Source organism: Schistocerca gregaria, chromosome X (genome assembly GCF_023897955.1).
Source record: "Schistocerca gregaria isolate iqSchGreg1 chromosome X, iqSchGreg1.2, whole genome shotgun sequence".
In the NCBI taxonomy this organism is placed as follows: Eukaryota; Metazoa; Arthropoda; class Insecta; order Orthoptera; family Acrididae; genus Schistocerca; species Schistocerca gregaria.
The window spans coordinates 776,045,944-776,072,283 of NC_064931.1; the positions used below are offsets into that span (position 1 = coordinate 776,045,944).

General features: G+C 37.4%; 1 protein-coding gene across 1 annotated transcript in view; it reads right to left on the bottom strand.

Annotated features, from left to right (window-relative positions):
* LOC126298312 (synaptojanin-1-like) overlaps nucleotides 1-25,916 on the bottom strand; it is a 34,431-nt gene extending 8,515 nt beyond the window's left edge. Inside the window, exons 1-7 of the mRNA XM_049989609.1 lie at nucleotides 25,822-25,916; nucleotides 18,816-19,003; nucleotides 17,867-18,012; nucleotides 13,777-13,914; nucleotides 7,446-7,620; nucleotides 4,937-5,127; nucleotides 3,929-4,108 (exon numbers count right to left, since the gene is read on the bottom strand). Coding sequence (XP_049845566.1) covers nucleotides 3,929-4,108; nucleotides 4,937-5,127; nucleotides 7,446-7,620; nucleotides 13,777-13,914; nucleotides 17,867-18,012; nucleotides 18,816-19,003; nucleotides 25,822-25,916 — 1,113 coding nt within the window. The remainder of the gene's footprint in view (nucleotides 1-3,928; nucleotides 4,109-4,936; nucleotides 5,128-7,445; nucleotides 7,621-13,776; nucleotides 13,915-17,866; nucleotides 18,013-18,815; nucleotides 19,004-25,821) is intronic.
* Nucleotides 25,917-26,340: the final 424 nt, after the last annotated feature.

Here is a 26,340-nt window from a genome sequence, read left to right on the forward strand (position 1 = left end):
TCTGATAGTTTGTGTACAGCAAATTTTACGTGCCCAATAACATACACTGAGGGCTTGAAGTGGGGACCATAACAATTTGGACTAGGGAACCACATTAAGATAGATCCTAGTTTCATACAACATGAAGAGAGAGATATAAAACAATGTATTCCACTCCCCTATGTTTACTGGGTGAAAGATTGACAGTAATTTATGGCGACTACGGTAAGCATTAAATTTAAGGCCAATTAATGCGGTAAACACTCACAATGCTAAGTAAAATTCCTTGATGGAGTACAAATATTTAGCAATTAACAGCTGCTTTAACTTTATTTTAAATATGTTTCCTTTTAACTTTTTTATGGTATTTGGCAGTCTGTTGTAAAAAAATCTTCCAGCAGAAAATGGATTATGATTGGTTGCTTTTTTATTTCTGAATTTTATGTGGTAATCATCTTTCTTCCTTGTATTATAACTATGGATATCACTATTTATTATACTGTGTTCCAAATTTTCTTTTACAAACAGTGTAGTCCTTAGAACATATAATGAATACACTGTTAGTATATTATACTTAATGAAGTATTCTCTGCAGGATTGGCGTTTACTAATATTTGCTATTATCCTAATTGCTCTCTTCTGGGCTCTAAAAGCCCTATCCATGTATACCGTTAGTGTCCTGCCCCAAATCTCAATACTGTATTGTAGGTGGGAGTGTATAACACCAAAATAGATTTGTCTTAAGACTAGTGATGCTATTATGCTAGAAAGGCATTTTAGCAGGTAGGTATTACACGAGATTTTTTTACACATGTAGCTGATGTGTTCCTTCCATGTACGATGTTCATCAAGTAAAATACATAGGAATTTATGTTTATCAATTGTTTCAATTGATAACTCTGGCTCAGTATCCACTTGTCTTGATTTGTAATTTAGTACAAACTCCATTAGAATTGTCTTTTCCTTATTTAATGCCAATTTATTTTTAGTCATATATTCTGTGATGAGGCTAGGGTTCTTCATATTATTTTGCACTGCTAGCTGTTTTGTAGAGCCCCAGCTTATAAAGGAGGTGTCGTCGGCATAAAAAAAAAATGAAACATACAGCATTCACATGTCACACTGCACATTCATTCCACATTCAGGTTATTTTGCATCATACATGCAGCAGAAAGGAAGGTACACCAATTAAGGAACATGAAATAATTTATTCTTCAGTTTAATACAAAAAATGTGGTTCACTGCAGAAGTGCCAGAGTATGGATCCAAAGGTACTGAGTTCAATCCCCAGTTAGTGATAGAATTTTTGTCTGTCACTTTTCTTTCACATCTCTCAATGTTTGTTAACTTGAAAAAATGCTGAGTTACACATTGTGGTTCACAAACCACATCAAACTGTAGGTTCCCCTAAAATTGGTGTAGTAAATCTATTCAAATTTCCGAGGGTCGCAATGGCATACAACCTCTAACAGGACTGTGCTTGGTAATTCATTGTGGTTTCAAACTAACCTTTGGGTTGATGACAGCTTTAGCACTATAAAACAATTCATATTTACAGTTCCATACAGGGCAGCTCTTAATATGTTTGTTTCAGACTGAATTGTGGCTATGTTGCAAGACCTTCATTTACAACAATTATTTCAACAATCATCAAGTAATAGATTATAAAAGATATTTACAACACCAGGTGAAGAAATAGCTTTGTCCAAGTGTATTTATCAATTCATTCACACATTGCGACTTTTGACAAAGTGTCAGAGAATGGGGCACAATGAGGAACTCTAAGTGTTCCACAAATTGGGTTTTGGAATAATCTTGTTGAGTAAAATACTTCAGCTGAGGTGAAGCTGTGCCACATTTAACATAAGAAACACCCCTGCGAGAAAATGGACTCCAAAAATGAGGCACTTGGGCATAGGCAGGAAAATGTGGTGTTTAAATAATTTATTTTAGTCATGTTTCTCCAAGAAACATAATTATACAATAATCTATTACTTCTGCCATTAGCAGAGGTTGCTACTGAATTTATAGAATACTAAGTAAAGACTTAATCAACGGAATTAGTTAATCAAACAGATGCCAGGACAAGCCACCTACCTTCAGTCTTTTCTTTTTCACTTACACACATACTGTGTACATCATGACAGTTCATCACTCTACTGACTAATCTTCATAACCAGCAGATGAAGGTGCAGAATACATGCTTCTGCAGCATTGGACTGCCTTATTTAGTTTCTGCACCACCACTGCTGTGTTAATGGGTAAGCCACAGCTATGCCAGGTTTTTGGGTCCAGTGATTAACAGTAACTTCAAGAAGACTGCTAGGGCTCAATGGCTCTGAAAACCTTTCCTATCTACATTTTCGTATCTTTATTTTCACTGTACTAAGACACATGTAACAGATCAGTATTACAGATTATATTTCCATGTATGCTTGAGTAAACTATTGTCTTGTCTCTTTATAAAAAAAAAAGAGGTTGTAATATATATTAATGTTAAAAGATCGGGATGCTATGTTATCAATGGCAACTGTGATGGCTATACTTAAAATAGTAATTCAGTGTATAAGATTTTCTTTTTCAAAGTAATCACAAACAAAATACCATATTTATCCAAGAATATTTGATCCTGAATAAAATATGACCCCTTTTTAAGATGGTACAAAAAAATTTATTTCTAACATATTCTGACCAATCAAACTTACTAACCATTTTATTAACATAAAGTATATGTGTAAAAAAGTTATTATTATATCTATAATAAACTTATATTGTGTATTGATTATCTACATTCTTATAATAGAAGAAGAAATAAAATAAAAAAAGAAATGATTTACACTACATTTTATCATCACTTTCTTTTTTGCTTACTATCTAAATTAGTCATTTGTGGTACCGCTATTTTTGGCTAAAGTGAAGATATGGGACATTGCCAGCCGTGACGGTGTTTTTCTATTGTTCAGAGAATGACAAGGGATGATAATTTCAAGTAACCAATGAGAGGTGAGGACCAAGACAATGAATTTCTAGCTCTGAAATTTAAATCATTCTCTTTTTCGCTATGGTCACAAATATTTGATCCCCCCCCCCCCCCCCCCCCCCCCCTAGAATTACAAGGTTGTGGGTGTGGTTGTGGTTAGGTTGGGACCTAAGAGCAGTGCATATATTGCTGTGAGTGAAACAGATATCAGTAACATTTATAATTTTTGTTCACACAAATATTTAGCCATATCCTTCAAATATGAAGAGGTTGAAAAATCAGCCAACCAGTTGCAAATAAAGGTTTATTAGCTCTTGACCTAGGTTTCAATATTTGTAAAAATATCTTCTTCAGTGGGCCTCCTTCTGAAGAAGATATTTTTACAAATATCGAAACCTAGGTCAAGGGTTAATAAACCTTTATTTGCAACTGGTTGGCTGATTTTTCAACCTCTTCAGGTTTACACATTTGTTGTTTCACAGCCATGTTTAAGATCCTCTAAATATGTTGTGATTACTGAGCTGGGGGTTATGATGGGACCTGAGAACATGACCAGAACACAAGGATTCAGAGCACTGTTTTCCAAGGAGGAGGAGCGATGCTACATGCTGTGCCTTGTTCATCGTGACGTAGATATTATAGCCACTGGCTGACAACGAGTAGGTCATCAGTTATTACCACACTCTGAATTTATTTATCAATTAACATTTGTGATTTCTGGAAGGTTCAGACACTTATTTATGGAATTCTGTAACTTATAAGAATGTCCTATGTATGTAAGTAATCTTTTGAACCAGGCAATTTAGTTCCATGTGCACTCTCATGTGAGCTCAGTATAATTGATTGATTTTAGTGATAAGTTTGCATTCTCGTTGACAACTCTGATCTCCATAAATGCATCATTTCTTTTCAACAACTCTAGAGGGTAATATACTACGTCTAAGTAAATAAGTGATAACGACGACATACCTGTGTGTGAGACTTGCTGGCTGCCACCAGAGCACATTGCCCATCATGAAATGTGACCCACATTGTGTCTTCAACAAATCTGACAAGAATTACTTCTCCAATTTGACTCAGTTCTTGTAGAAGTGCCATCATGAAATTATCATCAAAGAGATCTTCTCCTGTAGCTTCAGAATCAACTGCCTGTGAATTAAGTACTTGGACATTATGATATATTATTACCAAATATAGTAGATGTGTAAAAAATGTAGAACATGCAGCTTCCATAAAAAACAAATAATCTTCTGCATATAAGAAGTAAGGAAATAAAGGTATCTGTGTTTTGTGCTATAAATGATTCAGTGTAATGAAGTGGCTGATAGCAGAAGGGCTTTAATAAATGATGCAGATAGTAAATAAGAAAGGACAGTGACTACTTAGGAAAGATCAATACTATGAAATTAATACAGTCTGCAGTGGTAGATGAAAACTGTGACAAACATGAGCAAACGAAAAACATTCAGTGCAAATGACGAGTGGGCACAGAATGATTCCATGGAAGTTTGCCTCTCTTTTTCCATTCCTCACGCAATCTTATTTCCTGGCCCTCATACCTACATTGGCTCCAAATAATATTCACAAGCTTTTATTATGTTTTAGGTTATTTTATTGATTTTGATTTTCAGTAAGTAATAATTGACTTTCTTCCATTTCCTGATCAATTAATCAGCTATTGCTTTCTGATCCTGGAGCACACGTACCACATCCAGCTATGAATCACATAGATTCACACAGCAGTATGATACATTACACAGTAACTGTGAACACCAAGGCACAATATAACTATGCTCGTATTCTTTATTTTATGACAGTGATGGGCAGGACACATGTTACACATAATATGCTGTTCAACATAGTCAATTGTACCAACTACATGTGAGATCATATATTATCAATTACTTTCAGCATGCTTCTTATGCTAATTCTTTCCCAAAAGCTCATTAATTGAAGTAACATCTACATCATCTATACCTGAATTACCACTGTTGCATCTGGAGGCCCAATATCCTGAATAACTTCCATGAATATTTGGCTTCGGCGCTCTTCATCTACGTGGCCCACATCAATGTCGATTACTGCAATAACTGGTCTATGGTCACTTTGTTTCAGCTCAGCACGTCCATAATGCACAAGCCTCCCTGGATTCCAATCACTTGGTAAGTCTGTAAAAATAAAAACAGTAAAACTTTCAGAGATCTAAAACAATATTCAACAGAATCGTGTTTGATACAGTGTGAAGACATACACCATATAATCTATGTTTGTCTAAAATTTGCAGAACCAATGTTACGTCAGTAGTTAAATCACAGAAGCAACCTCGTGATTACATTAAGTCAGTGATTAGTACAAATTGTGTGATAAAGTCATTGTGAATCCTCAAACTAAAGTAACATGCTGCAGCATGGGCACCACAAGGTGGTCAAATCATTCTAGAGAGATACTGATTCACACACCTTGCACTGCTACCTACAATTTTCTCAGGTAGTTGGTGCTAGGCATACTGAACATAGATGGCTATCAACAGTATACCATAAATGATCAAATGGGTTAAGATCAAGTGATATGGGAGGCCTAGCCATAGTCACAGTCACATATTCACTTGGGGGCAACCAAAAAGTAGTGACATGTCACACAGTCCTGTTGAAACATGCATCTCCAACGAAGTACTCTAACGTCAGAAAGACATGCAAGAATGTCCACCTAACGTGCACCAGTCTTTGATAACTAAAGCTGGACACTACCTTACTGACATACAGTCTCCACAGCTTCTTGCGCCATTCACAACAGCCATGGTGTCAGTTGCCTTAATAGCTAAACCAACAAACAAGATTCACTGGACCATGTTACACGTTGCAACCGTTCCATAGTGTTTGTGGGTTCATGCTGAGCATTTAACTCTGTGTTGAACAAAGGGACACAAGTCAGACATCTGTTGCATTTGTCTCTGTACAGCCCTAGTGGAAATGGGCTCCTGAAGAACCATATTCGAATAGGTCAAATAGGTGATGATCTGGTCCACAGTAGACCACTGACAGCCCTGTATGGTTCTGTGGAGGTAATGTGATGTCCATTTGTCAAACACCTGGGATTGCCATTTTCAGCCGTTTATGCATGCGGGAACATTATCTTTGTGATATCTAAGATCTACCACTGACTGTTTACCATGAAACAAGAATTATTGTGTTACCTCCTTTTTAATAATAAGACCTAATGAACAGTGATAGAGTACTAACAAAAATTCCCTGCAATGAAGATGTGCAGCAGAGGGTGCCCCATACCAACCCACCATTGCTGGATTCTGTTGGTGTTTCATGGCTGACTGTTCAAAGCTTCTACAAGCAGCGGTATAACATGTGGGAGGACCACAGAACACAATGTCAGAATTGCGACCGGAAAAAGATCCTGATTGAGAGGGGCCAGAGACATGTTTTAAGGCTTGTGAATAAAAATTGTTTCCAAACCCAACAGGAATTGTTGCAGGCAGTGAAAGTAGGTCCATCCCAATCTGTTGGGGAAATAACATTGTGATGGGAACTGCATGCAATGAACATTTGGAGTCAGTCACTTTGCAAAAGGCCATTGCTCACACAGACACATAAAGATGACAACAGCAAAGTTCATGGGCTGGAAGAATATGTGACCAGCTTTTAGAACACTCCTTCACTCTATTACATATCACATGGCCTGCATAATCATTTGACTTGAACTCCATATTAAATTTGTGGGATATGTTGGAATGGCAGGAAAATGCTGACATCAGCACCCCTGCAATTTGGTGGAACTGCATAATCAAATCATCAGTGAGTGGCTTAACCTGGATGTGACACACCTGTATAGCCTTGTGGACTATCTTCCTAACAACACATTATCGAGTGCATGGGTATAATTACACACTATTAAATGATGCTTGAAAAGGTTTCTCTAGGGTTGACTAATTTTTGTCCGATGATCTTATGTCTCAACATAAGTTACCACAAAGTTTTCTGTGCCATGAGTCTCTTAAATGGTTTCATAATGGTCTATGAATTAAAATGATGTGAAAAGCCCATAACCACCATACAGTCAAGTAACAAAAATTATTTATAGTTCCTCTTTTTTTCTTGCGTCGATTTACCAACTTTTGCTTCAATTACAGACATTTTGATCAAATGAAAAAAACATTTTTATAAGTTTCACTAGCTAGCTGTTCTGGATTAGACATCTCTAATATTTCCCATAACTAAACACTGAACTTTAAAAAATAGCAAGCTATGTAAGATCAAAGCAAAAATTAAAATGTTCCATTAATATGGAAGAAAGGTCAGTAAACTAATGCTTAAAAAGTTTTTACCTGTAAATAAGATATACAACAACTATGGTATTCATTAATATGAACTAAGAACTAAAATTACTTCAACTAAGAACAAAAATTACTTCCACATTTCATGATTTAATCTCACTAGCGCACAATGTAAACACATGAATGAAAAAGCAGTCATACCCATGTCAGGTATCTGCTTCCGCCGCTTCCACAGTACCCTATCTGTCCATGCAGGTGCTCTGCATTTTTCACTTGTGTCATAGTCATCTGAGAATAGATCATACTTGTATGTTGGAGGGAAATTAATGTTTCCTTCAATAAAATTTTTGAATACAAGACCTTGATCTTGTTGATTCTGAAAAAAAGAATTTTTGTCATTATTTGCCAACTAATTTAGGTAACATGATCACTTCAATAGCATTTAAGAAAAGAATTTCTAACATAATTCATAGTAACACACATTTAATTTACATTCTCATTGCAATCTGCATCTGAATCCACATTTTGCTGGTGGAGTTGAAGGTGATAACTGGAGAATGAGTGTCCAGGCAAAGAATTTTCATTCATCACTCATATCTCTCTATCTCTCTATCTCTCTATCTCTCTATCTCTCTATCTCTCTCTCTCTCTCTCTCTCTCTCTCTCTCTCTCTCTCTCTCTCTCTCTCACACACACACACACACACACACACACACACACACACGCACTCGCACTTGCACACTACATACTTCTTTAGTATCACCGTTTAGGTACATCAGATTGCAAGAGAGGATGATAATGCTCAGTCAATAGTAGTGTAGAAGGCAGGCGGTGGGGGCAAAAGCATTCCACTCTTCTGGTTTGTCCCATAGATTGCTAAGTGTGTGTTAAATATTTAGTAATGAATTTCTCTTTAGTGCATATATACTGACAGTTATATTGTTTGCACAGGGTTAATTGTGGATGAATGAGAAGGAAACACCAAAAAAGTTACAAAATCAAACTTGTGAAACACCGCCACATAATGGAAATGACATCTGTAACTGCACCAGTTATCTCACACACAGTAATTGAGTTTAGTTTCTGTTACTCACTTATTTCTGCACGGAAATGAACTGTATGTGTGTATTTTGCTGTGTAAACTAGTGTTACTAGTTTGCTCTTAAGTTCTTTTGTGTAAATCTTGGTGTATATCTGTGAGAGGTGATCTACTGGCCAAAGAGCAGTCTCGCATGACCCTCTTTAAATTTCGTGACCGTTGCATACAATGGTCAGTGCAGCTGCTGCCATGGAACAGAAAGGACGCTTGTTGTCTGACACACAGTAATTTAGATTAATTTCCGTTTCTCACACATTACCACAATGAAGCAAATTGTACTTGGGTATTTTACTGTGTGGACTAGTGTTACTAATTTGCCCTTAAGCTTTTCTGTATAAATCTTAGTGCATATCCGTGTGAGGCAATTCGTCATCTGAGGAGCCATGTCACATGACTCTGTTTAATAAGTCAGTGCTTGAGAGTTAGCTTGTTTATTTCCTGCAATAGCTTTCGTGTAAGCTGAAGTGCTAATAAAAACTAACTGTTGATACATCCATTTTCAGTAGAGAAATTTATTCCTGTTTTAAGGCCGAGCAGATCTTTTGATCTTAGGCTGTACTGATAACTCTGCAAAGTAGATTTTAGTGGTTGTTTATTCTCTCACCTATATTTGGCCTTTATTCCATCTTCAGTTACACCTCAGTGCTTTTGAGATTCTATTCAGTTTTTAAGGCAGGGACCGTGCTTGTTGTGAGCGGCCACAAAGGGAACTGGCTGCTGTCCTTAAACAGCTGGACGCTATGTTAGCCACTGTCGAAAGGCTTCTGGCTACTACTCGAGGTAGTGGCAGCATCAGGATGCTGGTGATGAGACATTTGACATGATTGGTGCTGCTGAATTTATTTGGTGACCAGGATGTTGTTGCGTTTTCTGATGTGCAACATCTGCTTGTTTGTCTTTACTAGTCAGCGAATGGCAGTCAGTGGTGGGTTCATGTGTCACTGGGCAGAAGGCGAAAAAGGGAATGGTCCACACGACTAGTTCCTTACGGCTTAGCAACAAGTATGAGGTGTTATACAGAGTTGACAATCCTTTTGAGCCAGTACTGGATGCCTCTCCCTTTGGGCCAGTGGCCAATTTTCCTGCTCAGTCCAGACAAGTGAAGAGGGCAGGTTTGCTAGCCATTGGGAGCTCCACCATTAGTCACGTAATTCAACCCCTCAGTGTGGCAGAGGGAATCTTGTCCATGACACAGAAGAGGCCCGTTGGTGGCTATCGGGCGTACTGGGTGCAACCACTTGCAAATAGTGGCACATATCAGCACCAATGACGTCTGTTGCTTGGGTTTTGCGGCCATCCTCGGTTACTTTCGGCAGATGCCCATGGGGTGCAGGCTATGGTAATCATTTGCAGCATCGTACCCAGCGTCGATCAGCGTCCTTTGGTTTGGAGCATACCCAGTGTCGATCAGCATCCTTTGGTTTGGAGCAAAGCGCAAAGTCTAAACCAGGGGCTCAGACTACTCTGTGATGGTATAGGATGCAAATCCCTTGACCTCTGCTATCACATGCAGAATTGTAGGGTTTCCCTTAATAGATCACACATGCACTACATGCAGGAAGCAGCTACAAGTGTAGCAAAGTATATGCGAGATGCACATGGGGTTTTGTTGGGTTAGTGAACACCCCAAAAATATTTTTGCTTAGAAAGAGTGACAGGATGCAAATTGCAGTGTATCTTGGGCAGCATCAAACATTCAGTGCTGAGGTTGAAGATGTGAAGCATAAATGGCAAAAAATCCAAAACACAAAACATTGTTCAATATACCTTAAACAAGTATGTTCCAAGCAATATCTTAAGGGATGGGAGAGAGACACTGTGGTTTAATAGCTGCATTAGAATACTAAGAGAGCTTCATCCCAGATTGAAGAGAAGTCAAAAAATACCTGACAAACAAAAGCTGAACATAGTGAAAATGGGCATACAGTGAGCAATGGGAGAGGCATTCACATGACTTTGAAATTAAAGTTTTGCCAACCAATCTTGTTTTGGTCTTACATTGTCAGTAAGCAGTTCAAAATTCTCTATTAATTCACCCAGTGACCATACTCGCACCAAAACAGAAGATAACACAGAGTAGGACGAAATACAGAATTTGGTCTCCTGAAATTGTTTTCCACAGAAGACAGTAACACAATCCCTCTTTTCGATCATTGTACCAATGACAAAATGGCTGATATTGTGATAACCGATAGTAGAATAGAAAAACAACTGCAATTGCTTACTAGTGAAAAGGAACCAGAACCAGATGAGATACCTATATGATTCTACAAAGATTATGCAGAAGAACTTGTTCTCCTTCTACCAGCAGTTTATCGTAGATTCTGGAGCAACAGAAGCTCACTTGGAACAGGAAAAAAGTGCAGGTCATTCCCACTATCAAGCTGGGTCGTAGGACTAGTAACACTAATCTGCACTGCCACGAAAGTGACATAATCCTTAAGAAAAAGGTAGGCAACTTTAGATGTTGTAATGTGTATTGTAAAGCCAAATTTCTGAGTGCAGAAAAATTTGTTCTGCATATGAAAGAATTCATGAATTCTAATGGAAGTTGGTGAACAATGTTATGAATGTCAAAGAACATGGGCTTCACAATAAAACGAATTATGGGAGGAAATTACTTATGAAGTAGAGCCATACTGAAGATGCAAGAATGGTATTTTTATGAAGAATAATTTGCAGGAAAGTGCAGCACCTTACATTTACTACAGTGATGAACAAGTGTAATGTGGAACCATGTAAGGTCAACATGTTGAAAAATTTCATTCACAAAGGCTAAGCTAAAAAGGACTTTATTCCTCAGGGTAAGGCATCAACTTCTAAGATTTCAGAGAAGTAGCACTGAAAATGATATACATACATTAAAAAAAAGTTTTGCATTCGCTTGGTTTCGAGAGTTCTGGAGCCTGTATAGAAAATTGGAATAGAGATCAACAAAATCATCATTTCCACCTTATTTATTGCTCATGAAAACCTCACTTTGCATGCTTTACCACCATACAGCGAGACCTTCAGAGGTGGTGGTCCAGATTGCTGTATACACTGGTACTTCTAATACCCAGTAGTACGTCCTCTTGCATTGATGGAAGCCTGCATTCGTCGTGGCATACTATCCACAAGTTCATCAAGGCACTGTTGGTCCAGATAGTCCCACTCCTCAAAGGCGTAGATCCCTACAAATGATTGGTGGGTCACGTTGTCCATAAAACAGCCCTTTTCAATCTATCCCAGGCATGTTCCACAGGGTTCATGTCTGGAGAATGTGCTGGCCACTCTAGTCAAGAATGTCGTTATCCTGAAGGAAGTCATTCACAAGATGAGCATGATGGGGGTGTGAACTGTTGTCCATGAAGATGAATGCCTAGCCAATACGCTGCCGATGTGGTTGCACTATCAGTCGGAGGATGGCATTCACGTATCGTACAGCCGTTACGGCGCTTTTCATGACCACCAGCGGCGTACGTCAGCCTGACATAATGCCACCCCAAAACAACAGGGAACCTCCACCTTGTTGCACTCACTGGACAGTGTGCCTAAGGGGTTCAGCCTAATCGTGTTGCCACCAAACACGTCTCCTACGATTTTCTGGTCACAGGCATATGAGACTCTCATCGGTGAAGAGAACGTGATGCCAATCCTCAGCAATTCATTCGGCATGTTGTTGACCCATCTGTACCACACGGTGTTGTGGTTGCAAAGATGGACCACACCATGGATGTCAGGAGTGAAGTTGGGCATCATGCAGCCTACTGTGCACAGTTCGAGTCATAACACAACGTCCTGTGGCTGCAAGAAAAGCATTATTCAACATGGTGGCATTACTGTCAGGGTTCCTCAGAGCAATAATCCACTGCAGTAGTAGCCATTGTGCGGCCTGAGCGAGGCATCTCATTGACAGTTCTTGTCTCTCTGTATCTCCTCCATGTCCGAACAACATTGATTTGGTTCACTCTGAGATGCCTGGACACTTCCCCTGTTGAGAGCACAAAGTAACAATGCGGACATGATCGAACCTCGGTATTGACTGTCTAGGTGTGACTGAACTACACACAACACAAGCCGTGGCCTCCTCCTTGCTGGAATGACTGGAACTGATTGGCTGTTGGACCCCCTCCATCTAAGAGGCCCTGCCCGTGCATGGTTGTTTACATCTTTGTGCAAGTTTAGTGACATCTCTGAACAGTCAAAGGTACTGTGTCTGTGATACAATATTCACAGCCAACGTCTATCTTCAAGAGCTCTGAGAACTGGGGTGATGCAAAACTTTTTTTTGTGTGTGTGTATATTTTTAACAATGGTTTACAACCAATTATTTTACGATCTTCACCCACATTGTTACTGTGATTAACAGTTCCACTAAGTGGAAGAATCAAACACCTCACTGCACATAACAACCAACCAGATTTTTTCTTTTGGCTAAAGCAGCCCCCACAATCTGGCACAAACCACAGCAGAATTACTACTACCTGATGGTGAACAGAATGAGCACCAAGCAATATGAATGTTGCAGTGGAGAAATATACAATGTTTAAAACTGGAAAGTGCTCACAGCAATTGGCAGCATTATACTTTTTCCATGGGCTGACTGCATAAGAGTTTGAGAATAATTGCCAGTTGAATATGACTGACAATAAAATAGCAGGAATTTTTAAAGGAACCTTTCAGCACAAATCTTCACACAGCTGATTCATTTGAGCTTGACAGTTAAGAAATCAGAATGTTGTTACTGACCTGAAATAGGCATGTATCTATCTATCAATAGTCTAGTCTGTGTGGCTGTTGCACCTGTAGACACATTTCAAATTTTTAGTAGCTAGGTATCTGTCTATGGAACAATAATTATGTACAAGTAAATGTCCAGTAGTAGTTATGTGAATGCACATTAAAATATTTTTTATTTTTCACAAAGACAGCCAACGTCATTTCACCATTTGAACCAGAACAATACTATTTACATTCAACTGGTTACTAAAGTTGATTTGAATGTCTGAAGCATGAGTGAACATCAACCAATATAATTACTTTGAAATAACTTACTTTGAAATCAGCTAACTTGAGCAACAAAGTTACATATGACCTTTCTTGGTTGCTACAGGTGTGCTTTGCTAGAATTTTCCATCTGCAATATCCATCCAATAAAGCTTCTGTTAAAATTTCAGCTCAATATCTCAATTTTCGCAACTGAAAGTTATCTGTTTGACATACAAATACAAATAAATACACACACACACACACACACACACACACACACACACACACACACACACACACACACACACACAACCTGCAGAGAGAGAGAGAGAGAGAGAGAGAGAGAGAGAGAGAGAGAGAGAGAGAGAGAGAGAGAGAGAGGGGGGGGGGGAGGGAGGGGGGGGAGGGGTGGAGGGGGGGAGTGGGGCAGTAGACATTACGTTACTGAAATAATTTACTAACCCTAAGTTGATCATACTGTAGAATTTTATCATATTCTTTCTTCTTAATCAATTCCTTCATTTCATCTTTATCCATGTCCACACGATAGTTGAAGTCTCCACACCAGAAAACATAATCATGTGAATTAAGCATTCGGCTCTGAAACATAAATTAAAAAAGTAATGTTACTCTCTCTCAACAGTTTACGATAATGTATTTTCACCCAGAAAGTGAACAAATTTTATTTCCAGTTTTAATATACAAAAGCATTAGCAGAATTAGATACAAAACAACCCCCCCCCCCCTTTAAATTCTCACTCATTTAATGGTATGCAGTTATGTTCTGCTTTAATTGCCATTCTACATAATTTCATATGTATATGCTTATGTATGCTAATTTTATTTGTTAGCAGCTATTTACATTTATTTTGTGATATATACAAGGTATGTAAAAAAAAGTACTGCGAATTTTGTAACTTCCTGGCAGATTAAAACTGTGTGCCAGACCGAGACACGAACTTTGGACCTTTGCCTTTTGCGGGCAAGTGCTCTACCAAATGAGCTACCCAAGCGCGACTCTTGCCCCGTCCTCACAGCTTTACTTCTGCCAGTACCTCTTCTCCTACCTTCCAAACTTTACAGAAGCTCTCCTGCGAACCTTGCAAAACTAGCACTCCTGTCTCCGCAATATCCTTTCTTTCAGGAGTGCTAGTTCTACAAGTTTCGCAGGAGAGCTTCTGTAAAGTTTGGAAGGTAGGAGACGAGGTACTGACAGAAGTAAAGCTGTGAGGACGGGGTGTGAGTCGTGCTTGGGTAGCTCAGTTGGTAGAGCACTTGCCTGCGAAAGGCAAAGGTCCTGAGTTCGAGTCTCGGCCCAGCACACAGTTTTAATCTGCCAGGATGTGTCATATCAGTGCACACTCTGCTGCAGAGTGAAAATCTCATTCAGGAATTTTGTAATTTCACGGGCTGTATTAGTCTAATTCGCACAATTTATTGTTGCCCTGTTGGTAAACAGTCTGAAATGTATCTGTACAATGGTAGCCATATTGGATGTTTAGTGTGTCACTAGTTGTCATGAAGGTTACATATGTTTGCTTACGAATGGACAGTATTGATCGAAAGAAACAAATGGATTGGAGAATTTGCATTAAATTTTGTTATAAAATTTGGTAGAAGGCAACAATGTTTTAAAAATGGTTTTGGTGAGTCTGCTCTGAGTAAAACAAAGGTTTACAAGTGGTAAAGGCATTTCTGAGATGGCCGTGAAGAAGTTGAAGATTTTGAATGTTCTGGATGTCCCAACACGCCAACAACCAATCAAAACATAGAAAAAGTGAAAGAAATGACTGAACGGTTGTAGAATCACAATCAGAGAAGTTTCTCATGATGATTAATTGGGCCATGCAATTAAATCTTGTCAGATGTTTTGGGTATAAGACACGCCACAGCAAAATTTGTGCCAAAGGTGTTGAATTTCAACCAAAAATAGTGGTAAATAAAGGTCGTTCAGGAGATGCTAAATGAAGTCAACAATGATGCACAACTACTGAAATGTGTCATAACACTTGACGAAGCATGGGTTATGGTATGATGTCAAAACTAATGGTCAATCATTCCTGTGGAAGCATTCTGGATCTCCAAGACCAAAAAATGCTTGGAAATGCAATCAAATGTAAAGGTTCTGCTCATTGTTTCCTTTCATTTTCATGGCCTAGTGCATCATAAGTTCTTTCCAAAAGGTCAAATAATCAATAGTACTACCCACGTATTCAATGCTGTTTGCAAGAAACAATCCAGAGGGGGCAGGGAAGGACAGTCTGGATTTGTGGCGTAACAATTTGTGGCTTTGCTACATGTAATGCTCCTGCTCACACTTCATTGCTAGTTTGTGAATTTTTGGTGAAAAGCAACACTTTAATGATGCACCAGCCCCCATATTCACCAGATATGTCCCCATGTGAATTTATGTTTCCAAAACTAAAGAGAGCTTCAAAAGGCCATTGCTTTACAAGTTTACACGAGATTAAAAGCATATCGCTGAAAGAGCTAAGAAGCACAGATGTAAGTGTATAATACCTAATGGGGAATACTTTGAAGGAGATAACATTAATGTTGATTATTTCCAAAAAATGAAAATTCCCAAAACTTTTTGAACATACCTTGTATGTACTGCTGTGAGATTTATTATCTAGAGAACTTAGTTTCTTATGAAGTTACACAAAATATGGTGCTACATCTTCAAAATTTAATGAAATTTTATATATTAGACTAACAGATGTTCTTGCTACCATGTATTTATGAGCTGATATTTTGTGAAATTCGATGTCAGCAGCGATGTTCCTGTGGGTCTGGGTTTGCCTGGCAGTAGAAAATAACGACTTGCATGATATTTCAATTGACATTTCACCTTCACAGTGACTGCTTCAATCACACAGTGTGATGTTAGTGAATCTAGTCAAATTGCCTTATCACTAGTCAGATGAAGAAATGACCTGAAGATGAGGTACAAAATTTTCATGTATGTCTTGCAATATTAATAAATTAATCTGTAACTCGTTACAGTCTTCAGACTGTTGCTGTTATTACAGTAAAAAAATAAGTGCCTTTAATTCCACTGGTATTTGTTATCACAATTAGGTGGTTGTACTCAATCTGCACAATGCATGATTGTAACTGCATTTTTGACAATGCTGAGCAAATAAAGTTGCTTATTGGCATGAAAGGTTGCGGTAGTTCAACAAGTATGAAAGAAGAAAAATTTGGTTTTGGGAAGTACAGTTTCCATCATCTGGACGGAAGGAAGATATGAATAAATCTGACAGTGGAAAATGTTTGTAACTTATTAAAATACTAAGTAGGAAGACACAAGAGATTCCACCCAACATGTGGAAACAGCAAATTATAAAGTTCTCGTAATATTTTATTTAGTGACTTTACATCAGATCATGAAGTGTCTGTTTTGCATTACTATGTTATGTTTTTCTTGGCTCTAGGTCCTAAATGATATTCTACAGAGTTCATTAATAAGAATACACCTTTTCCTCACTCCCTCCGCATAAGAAATTAATGATCTGGAAAAGTCTGAGATCAAGTGCTTGTTCAGAACAGCCTGTAGAGTTGCTTTCTATCCAAGATCTTTTGGTTTACTGATTGAAGTTACTTTGCTGATTGAAGTGTCGTTTATGACTGTTTCTCAGTGGAAAAAAAAATTTCTCTGTAGTGTTCATCTTACCTTTAATAATTGTGAAATATTAGAAAATTGGTAAGCTATTGGGTTTCCATGATAAACCATGTTACCCACACTTTTGAAAGATTTTTTTTTTAAAATTCAGTAGTCAAGAGAAGCTTTCACTCACCAAGGAGAAAACAGCAATTAGTTAATAATTTACTTATTCATTTCTTCTACTGTATGGCAGCTACTACGTAAGAGTGCGCCCCCAGTAGCTGAGTGGTCAGCGCAACAGACTGTCAATCCTAAGGGCCTGGGTTCGATTTCCGGCTGGGTCGAAGATTTTCTCCACTCAGGGACTGGGTGTTGTGTTGTCCTAATCATAATCATTTCATCCCCATTGACGCGTAAGTTGCCGAGTTGGCGTCAAATCGGAAGACTTGCACCAGGTGAGTGGTCTACCCGCCGGGAGGCTCTTGTCACACGCCATTATTATACTATGTATGAAGGTTACTGACTACATAAAATTAAAAGGGGCTTGAAAGTTTCCACTGATGAGCAAAGAGAATTGGTTCAAAACATTTAAATGTAAGTAACTACACTGGAAAGTGAATGACCATTTGTCTAGATAACTGGATGAACTACAGTGTCTGTTTTATTCAAATATTTCTTTTTAAATGTGATTACAATGGCCTGTTGGCAACAACAACAATACACAGTTATACATATTTTATAATTATTCAGTTACAGCACCTGCTTCAGGGCGACTGTATTCAGATGTTGAAAATTTTCAAATTCATGTCTGACAATAGCAAGATGAAACAAATTAACAAAGAGAAATCACATAAATAACAATTCATTCAAAAATAACAAATGAACCCACCAGAGAAATTTTATATATTTATTGTGTAGTTATATTAGAAATCTATATGTATGTACCATTGGAAAATTAATTTTTCTGGTGATTTCTGCATAATCAGCATTCCTGTCAGTGACCTGTGACTGTCCTGCAGCAAAGTGTGCACAAACAAAACACAGTGATGTGCTGTAGAACACACAACGAATTGCACAAGCTCCTTTATTCCCTGTGAGGAAAAGAATAAAAGTTGCAATCAGTATAAAAAATGTAATATAGAAATGGAAAAATGTCAGTTCCTAACAAATAGTATGTATTTAATACACATGAGAAGACACACAATTTTCAGTTAATGGAGATATATGAATAGTGTTTGGGAAAATCCATTCATCAAATAAATCACTTCTATGCTTTTCTTTTAATTTTTTTTTTCAGAGAGATTTTTGTTACTTTTTAGTTTTTCAATTATACTAACAGAAACAGTTCCTTATTTGAACCTATCTGAAAGAACTTTTGCTTTTCACGGGCAATCCTCTCACCAGGAATTTGGAAAGTAGGATAAAACTTTGAGCTGCAGATAGCTTAAATGATAAAGCATTAACCACAAAAGCAAGAGTCAACATTAAACTTTTAGTACAGTGCACATTTTTAATCTCTCAGAAAAATTCATTACAGCAAATACTTCGCTGCAAGGTGAAAGAGTCATTCCAGGCCATCGTTTTGATTTATATTTATTATTTTTCACATAATCTGCAGGTAAAATATCACACACTATTGCTCAGAATACATTAATACATGAGAAGTACAGTAAACCCACAATATAACAATGCCTGAAGTCAGTAGTATGACACTTGATTTGTATATGCATTTAAAATTACTCTGTGAATTTTAATTAACGCACAAAGATGGAGAAAATCATGGTTTTACTAAATAGAAATTTAACAGAGGTTGCAAACATGGCTAGAAATGTGTCAAACAGCTTAGGTATCCTGTAAGTATCAGAAAAGTAATGATAATTTACTGACAACCAACCTGTAGCACCACCCAATCCTGTCTTCACAGAGTCCACAGCAACGTCTCTTATATGAGGAGCATGTTCAGGTCGAATAAATAAATACAGGCAAACCCCAACTAACTGCATGTATGTTACTAAAACATATTGTGAGTCTCTGGACAAGACTTTTTGTAGTTCTTCAGCCCATGCTTTTGCATTTTCTGAACTGAAAAAAAATTGTTTTTCACATTTATTCCATAATGTAAATTATAAATTTTACTAACAAAAATAAAAATTGGAGTACGTTTATGGATAACGTACTGAATTTATAACTGGAAGAAAGTATGAAGCCATTGCATGAATGTAAAGCAGAAACCAATGACAGAATGTTATTTATATAAATAGCTGTTATACAATCACATAAAAATGAACTGTGATGTACTATTCAACTAGGTTGAAGCATACAACAGAATGCTTCATATAATTATGTAGTTAGTTACATGTTCCATAGATTATTTGAATGATTCTTTTATCAAAATGATGTTGAACGAGTCAGTTAACATTTTATGACCAATGATTAGTGTTAACATTAATGAACACTTCTCTTTTTAGTCCTACTCATACAACTACGAATAAAAAGAAGGTTGCTTTTTTTCCCTCTTGGGCTACCAGTTTTTAAACAGAAATTCGTCCATGAATATGAGTTGTCCAGAACGAATGATTTTAGGTTAGCTTTACAATTTCCTCTGCTACTTGTCAGACATTTCCTGTTACTGGGAAACAACAAAACATTTTTGTTGCTGCATACTGAATTCCTTTATTGGCCACTGACAGCTTTAATAATAGGCAATATAGGTCTATTTTTCCTCTAGTGTTAGAGGCATGAACATCACTGCCCTTTTCAAACTGTCATAGATTATTTATGATGAATTTCTTTAGTGAATATATGCATTGAGATGGTGCAGTTAAAATGCTTAACTACTTGAAGAGATAACTACATGATGACTGTGGGTGAACACTACGTATTATTCTTACTGTTTGCTTTTGTGCAATCAATATTTTCTTTCTAAGTGGTGAGTTACACCACAAAATTATTCCACAAGACATGTAAGAAAGTAAACAGAAACTCTTCGCAAGAGAGAACTTTATCTGTTACAAGAATATACTGCACAATTAATTGTCAAAAAATTGTAACTGGAGATGAAACTTGTGTCTATGGATACACCCTGAGATGAAAATTCAATGTTCCCAATGCAAACGCACTGAACCTCCTCATCCTAGGAAGGCAAATCAGCCAAAATATGAAAGCCATGCTCCATTTTCCCGATACTGAGGGTACAGTGCGAAGAGTTAATTCATAGGGACACAGCTGTAAAGACCAAATTTTAGAAGGGTGTACTGTGATGTTTGCAAAATGATGTACAAATAAAGAGGCCAGAAAAATGGGCCAATCATTTCTTCCTTCATCATGACAATGCCCTGTGCCACACCTTGATTTTGATTTGCAAGATATGGCCGGAGAAAGTGTTCCTGTCTGACCACATCCACTTTACTCAGCAACTTTAGCACCATACAATTTCTGGCTCTTCCCAAAAATTAAAATTGTGCTTAAAGGAATCTGTTTTGTCGCCAATCCTGAGACTGACCGGGCCATCACAGAGGAGCAGAATGCCTTCCAAAATAAGCCTTCCGGAAATCCTTCCTGTCATGTATTCAATATTATAATATCCTTTGAAGGAGATTAAATCAAATGCCATGTAAAAATATTACTTTGTTTCTAATACAATAATTCATCATGTTTTTTGATCACACCTCATACATTCCACTAAAATGCTATATACTGTCAGTGGTACATTACATCCACTGCACAGTGTTGGATCCTCTCGCTGGAGGAGATTACCAGATATGTAAAGAAAACTTCATTCAGCCTCAGTGACTCGAAGGAGCTGTACCATGATCTGCCGGCCGAAGATGCATGGTCCTTTGCTTCGACAGATACACCACTGGGTGTAGAGGGACTTTAATGGTGCCACTGTAGGGTGCAGGTCTCCTTGGCTACTGCATCTGCCATTTCATTTCCTTAAATTAGTACATACCCTTGCACCCAGGCGCACACACACACACACACACACACACACACACACACACACACACACACACACACACACACACACACACACACACAGCTTGTGGTGCACTTGGGTAGTCAGAGCAGATGAAAAACTTTGTAGAAAATGTATGTCTCATATTCTCCAATGCCATGGGGATGGGGTGGTACTTCTTTCAAACCAAGTGCTATGAGCTCTGCTTTCACACTAATTACTGATGGCTTTGTCACTCATGGAGACTCTGTGAAAGTCTGTTCCATGGGCACAATACTGGTGATCATGTATTAGCTAAGAACTTATATGCTATGAGGAGTTGTCACCATACAGACAGTTGTGGTTCACCAGCCTCAGTACATTACATTCAGTTACAAGAAGCTCTTCTTAGAGCAGTTGAGACAGCAGCAGTAGGAAGATGATGTAATGTGGTGTGAGGCACTGATGACAGATGGTTTATGTGGTATATGTACTGTGAGAAAGACCACCTAAATCGTGGTCATTCTCTCCAATTGGCTGCTGTGTTAGGTAGCAGCATGTCAAAATGATAAACTTCAGTTCGATTCAATTCATTGCTCTTAACACTTAATTTTACCTGCATGTACATTTTCAACAAAGTATAAGGATTTTATAATAACAATCTTTTTAGTTTACATTATTTCTTATTACACTGTAATTCATGATAAATTCAAGTTATAAGGCTTGACTCACTTTTAAAAAGTATCCCCTGTCAATATCTTAACTTCATTTGGTAACAAGTTATTAAAACCAGCTCCTTTGACATAGGGACTTTTCGCTGTTAAAGTTAATTCTCTGTTAACCATATGAAAATCTTTTCTGTGCCTTATTTCATAGTTGTGAATATCCATGTTTCTTTTTGTGACCTTAGTGTCTTCTTTCACTAGCATTATAGTTTCTAGAAGATACATGGCATAATCTGTGGGAATAGTGTGTCTAATAAATAGAGGTTTGCAAGAAGTTCCTGGTTTTACTTTTGCTATGATCCTCAAGGTTTGCTTCTGCAGTATGAAAACTCTTTTCATATTAATTTGGCATGTCCCACCCCACAGTATTATTCCATAAGACAAGGAAGGATACACTAATCCATACTACACAGACAGTCCTTAGTGTTTCAGAATTAAGATATGGTGATAATCTTCTTAATACTTACAGACTGCCCCCCCCCCCCCCCCTCGGACATAATCAGCTTGTTCCTCCCATGAAAGTCAATCATTTATGCATAAACCCAAGATTTTACAATCTGTACAGGTTTTTGGTAAAATTTCATCAATCACAGTATTTTTTCTGTTTGGACCATTTGGTTTAAAAGGAATAATATTAGTTTTTTCTCTGTTTACTTTTAGGTTCTCTCTTTCATAGTGAGCTCCTGCCTTTTCAATAAAGTTATGTATCTTTTCAACTAGGCTGGGCTCATTGTCTGCATAGCAGACACCAGATGTATCGTCTGCATACATTGTGATCAATTGTTTATTGTCAAGAGGACTTGGAAAATTATTTACACGGCATATGACTAGGACTGGACCTAAAATGCATATCTGAGGAACACCAAAATGACTAGTTCTTATACTTGACCTTTTGCTCTCCAGTATTTCTCCATTAGAGTAAGTAATCTCTGTGCATTGTTGTCTACCCTTTAAATATGTTTCTAGCAATTGCATGAGTTTTCCAGTGACACCACTCTTCACAATTCTTGATATGTGCATATAATGATGTACCCTAATCAAAAGCCCTTAAGAGGTCCAGGAATACTCCTGCTGCCTGGGATTTTTCATTTACTTTTTCAAGTACATTATGGAGAAATTGTTCTGCTGCTGACTTGGTGTTTCGACCTCTTCTGAAACTATGCTGGAAATCGCTTAATATGTCAGCATTGTTGTAATGATCCAAGATTTTTTAAAATATTATTTTCTGAATCAGCTTGCTGAAAGTTGAGATCAGGGCAATTGGTCTGTAGTCCTGTACATGCTTCATTTCCCCCTTTTTGTGCATTGGTTTCACTACAGAAAGTGTCAACTTGTCAGGGAACACACCATCTTCAAGAACACAATTTATTAGATGAACTAATGGTTTCATTAGTTTATGTTTGTATTTCTTCAATAGATTTTGAGAAATTTAATCTAATCCTGCTGATTTTTTGTTTCTGAAGTTATCAATAATCTGCAGAATGTCATATATGCTTACTGGGGGTAGTGCACTGCATTTCTGTATGTTACAGGACTCAAATGAGTGCTGAATATCCTGTTTCACAGAGAGATCATTTTCGACAGTATCTATGAAGTAATTATTAAAAATATTGCTGACTAGAAGAAGATCAGAGATATCTTTATTATTCACAATTAATTGTACATTACTGATTTTAGTTTGTGTTTCATTGTTTTTGATCTAATTTATAATTAACCAGCAAGTCTTTGAAATGTTATCTGAACCTTATAACTGTTGGCTGATTCTTTCCAATTTTAATCTCCTGATTTCTTTGCAGTACTTACATTTGTACTGCTTGTAGAGTTCTTTATGTAACTCTGAGTTAGTCAGTCCGTGTAAACAATACACGTTTTCCATTTTTTCTTTCAGATCTTTTGTTTTAAAATCTAATGGCACAGTTTTTGATTTTGAAGGCTGATTTTTCTGGATATTCACTGTTTTTAATGGCATGGCTCTATTTAAGTGCCCAGTCGTAATTTCAGTGAACATGTTCCATTTATTGTTGGCCCCAATAGTGATCATTAAGGATTCCCATGATTCCTGCCATAAACTATGTCTTAGTGTAGTAATGTTGTTTTCAGATAATATTTGCCTGTGCTCTTACACTCAGACTGAATTTGATATTATATTTTAGCACTAGTGTTTGGCCTAAATGATCTGAGGGGTGACCATTTATTACGTGTGTTGGGATGATGTGGTCATAATTTATAACAACATGACAAACTGAACTACTGTGTGTGCTAGCTATCCCTGTGGGTGCTAATCCAAGAAGATGTTTAGCCTGATAAGACACGATAAAATCTGCAAAACATTTGCTTTCCTGACCATCATGTAACGTGCTGATGTTCAGATCTCCCAGTATGACAAGATTTACACTTCTATAGCCTGACATTAATTTACTTAAAACTCTATCAAGTGATTTCAGAAAAGCATCAATGTTGCCACAGGGTGATCTATATACACCTATAGCATAGAAAGAACAGTGCAAAATGTGATTTTAACAATTGCAATTTCGAAACCTCTGTCAACACTTTTTCTGTGGTGCTTTTCTCAAGTAGATGGCTACACCACCACCTTTATTGTGTGTTCTGCAGTAAAAAACTAAACAGCAAATTTACTTGCATTTCATATAAAAGCATCTCTAAATACCAGGCCATCGTTCCATTACTTCAGAAGTGTTAATTAACAGTAGAATAATAAACAACTGCTAAACGAAATGCCTGATGGAACACTTTGGAGAACTTCAGGTTGTGTGCAACTTGAATGGCGGGCGATATGGTTTGGCTGTCACATCAGAGCTCGATTGGCAGTCCTGGACAACACATGTTATCTGCGTGGTCATTATCCGTCAAGTTTTAATTAGCAATCTCTGGTCTGAAAATGTAAGAGGTCGATCAGCAGTTGAGGAGGACAGACATGTTCTCTACTGCGATCGGTATTGGTTAAGAAATCAATTAGAAATCTCTGGTTTTGAGACACTTAAATGATAACTAGTTTGATAGTAATTATGCAGTTCACTATTTTGTTTACTCTCTGTGAAAGTGTGAAGAATGGAAGTTATTTGTGATTCATAAAGTGGACTATAATTGTGCACTCAGGAACAGCATCTAGGCATATCTATGTTAGTGCCAGTGTTCTCATCTGCGGCAGCAGCATGTCAGTAGTATATCAGTAGTATATTTCCTGGGAGTACTGTGACAGTTATGGAATAGGGAATTATGTCCTGCAATAGTATGTGTGTTCTTATCATGGCACATATGGAGATGGGCTCCATCTAATGAATGATAATGCCTGCCCACATGGGTTTGATTTTGTAGATGAGAACCAAAAATATGAAGACTTCACGCACCTTGGGTGACTAGCACAATATCCAATACTGAAATAAAACTGAACATGCATGGAGTGCTCTAGGATAACAGACTGCTGCCTCAATATCACCATGGAGCATTGGTGACCTATAAAAGGTGCTTGTCCACTAATGGGAAACATTACCACAAGCAGTCCCGATGAGCCTAATCAACAGTACTGACATTCTGTATATTACGGCAGAGGGATACTAAAGGTTCCTTATCATGCAGATATGAGCTTATGAGCTGAAAGAGCATGAACTTTACTCATTATGTTAGTTTGTCTTGTGTCATGCATTTTTATTGTGAGCAGAACACATATCCCAAAAGATTATGTCATCAAACAATGATGACAATATGCAAAATAAGTTAGTTAATTTCTTATTATGTCCAATGAAGGCACTTATTCTGAAGACAACATCAATGAAGTGACTCAGGCTGTTACACAGCTACTTTAATTCACAGATTAATCAGCTGCACGTAATGCATTCGTGAAAGTTTTGATACAGAGTTTCTTTGGGGCTGTAAGACAATTACTGTACACAAATCAGTACAACAACAGCTCCTGTACCAACACTTTGACACTGCTCTCACTGTCTTTATTTCTGATATGGTATAAAACAAACTATACTGTAGTAATTCTTCATTCACTTAGTCAGTTACAAATTAGTAATATGGCTAATGTGGTAATGCCATTATCCAAGATCATAGACCTGCTGGTATTGGTAATTATCAATAAATCAGTTGCATGGAGGTAGAGTTAAATATAAATAAAGCACTTTTGGAAGTTGATCTACAAATCTAAGCAGTTACTTCTGATAGCTCAGTTATTTAAAAATAATAGTAATAAAATAAATAAAAGAAACACTTACCTTGCAGCGACTATGTTACTGGCATTAAGATCAACAATTTCTTCAAATCCTATTGCAAATATATCAATAGGGCGGTCAGCTGAAGAATTGTTCATTACGTCAACCAGAGCTAGACAATAAAGAAAGGAAGTTGAACATAACCGATAAGGTGCAAAATTGTGAAGGGTCAAAATTAGATTCTTTCTATTTCTATAACTAAAAACTGGTAAAAGAGATTTCATTTTTCAATGTCTACTCTACAGTTAATGTCAATTTTTTCCCCTCCTGAAAATGAATGAACTAGTTCAAATCAACTATTACACAGAGTGTGATACAGGGGGGGAAAAATCCAGTTAATTTGTTCAGCTTCCAAAATATAAATCTTTGAAAATGTGCTTCAGTTCAGAGTGAACGATCTTACATACTTCTACAATCGTACTCTGCAAACCAGTGGAAAGTGTATGGCAGACAACACTTACCACTGTACCAATTATTAGGGCCTCTTCCCATTCCACTCAAGTATGGAGCTGTCTAGATGTC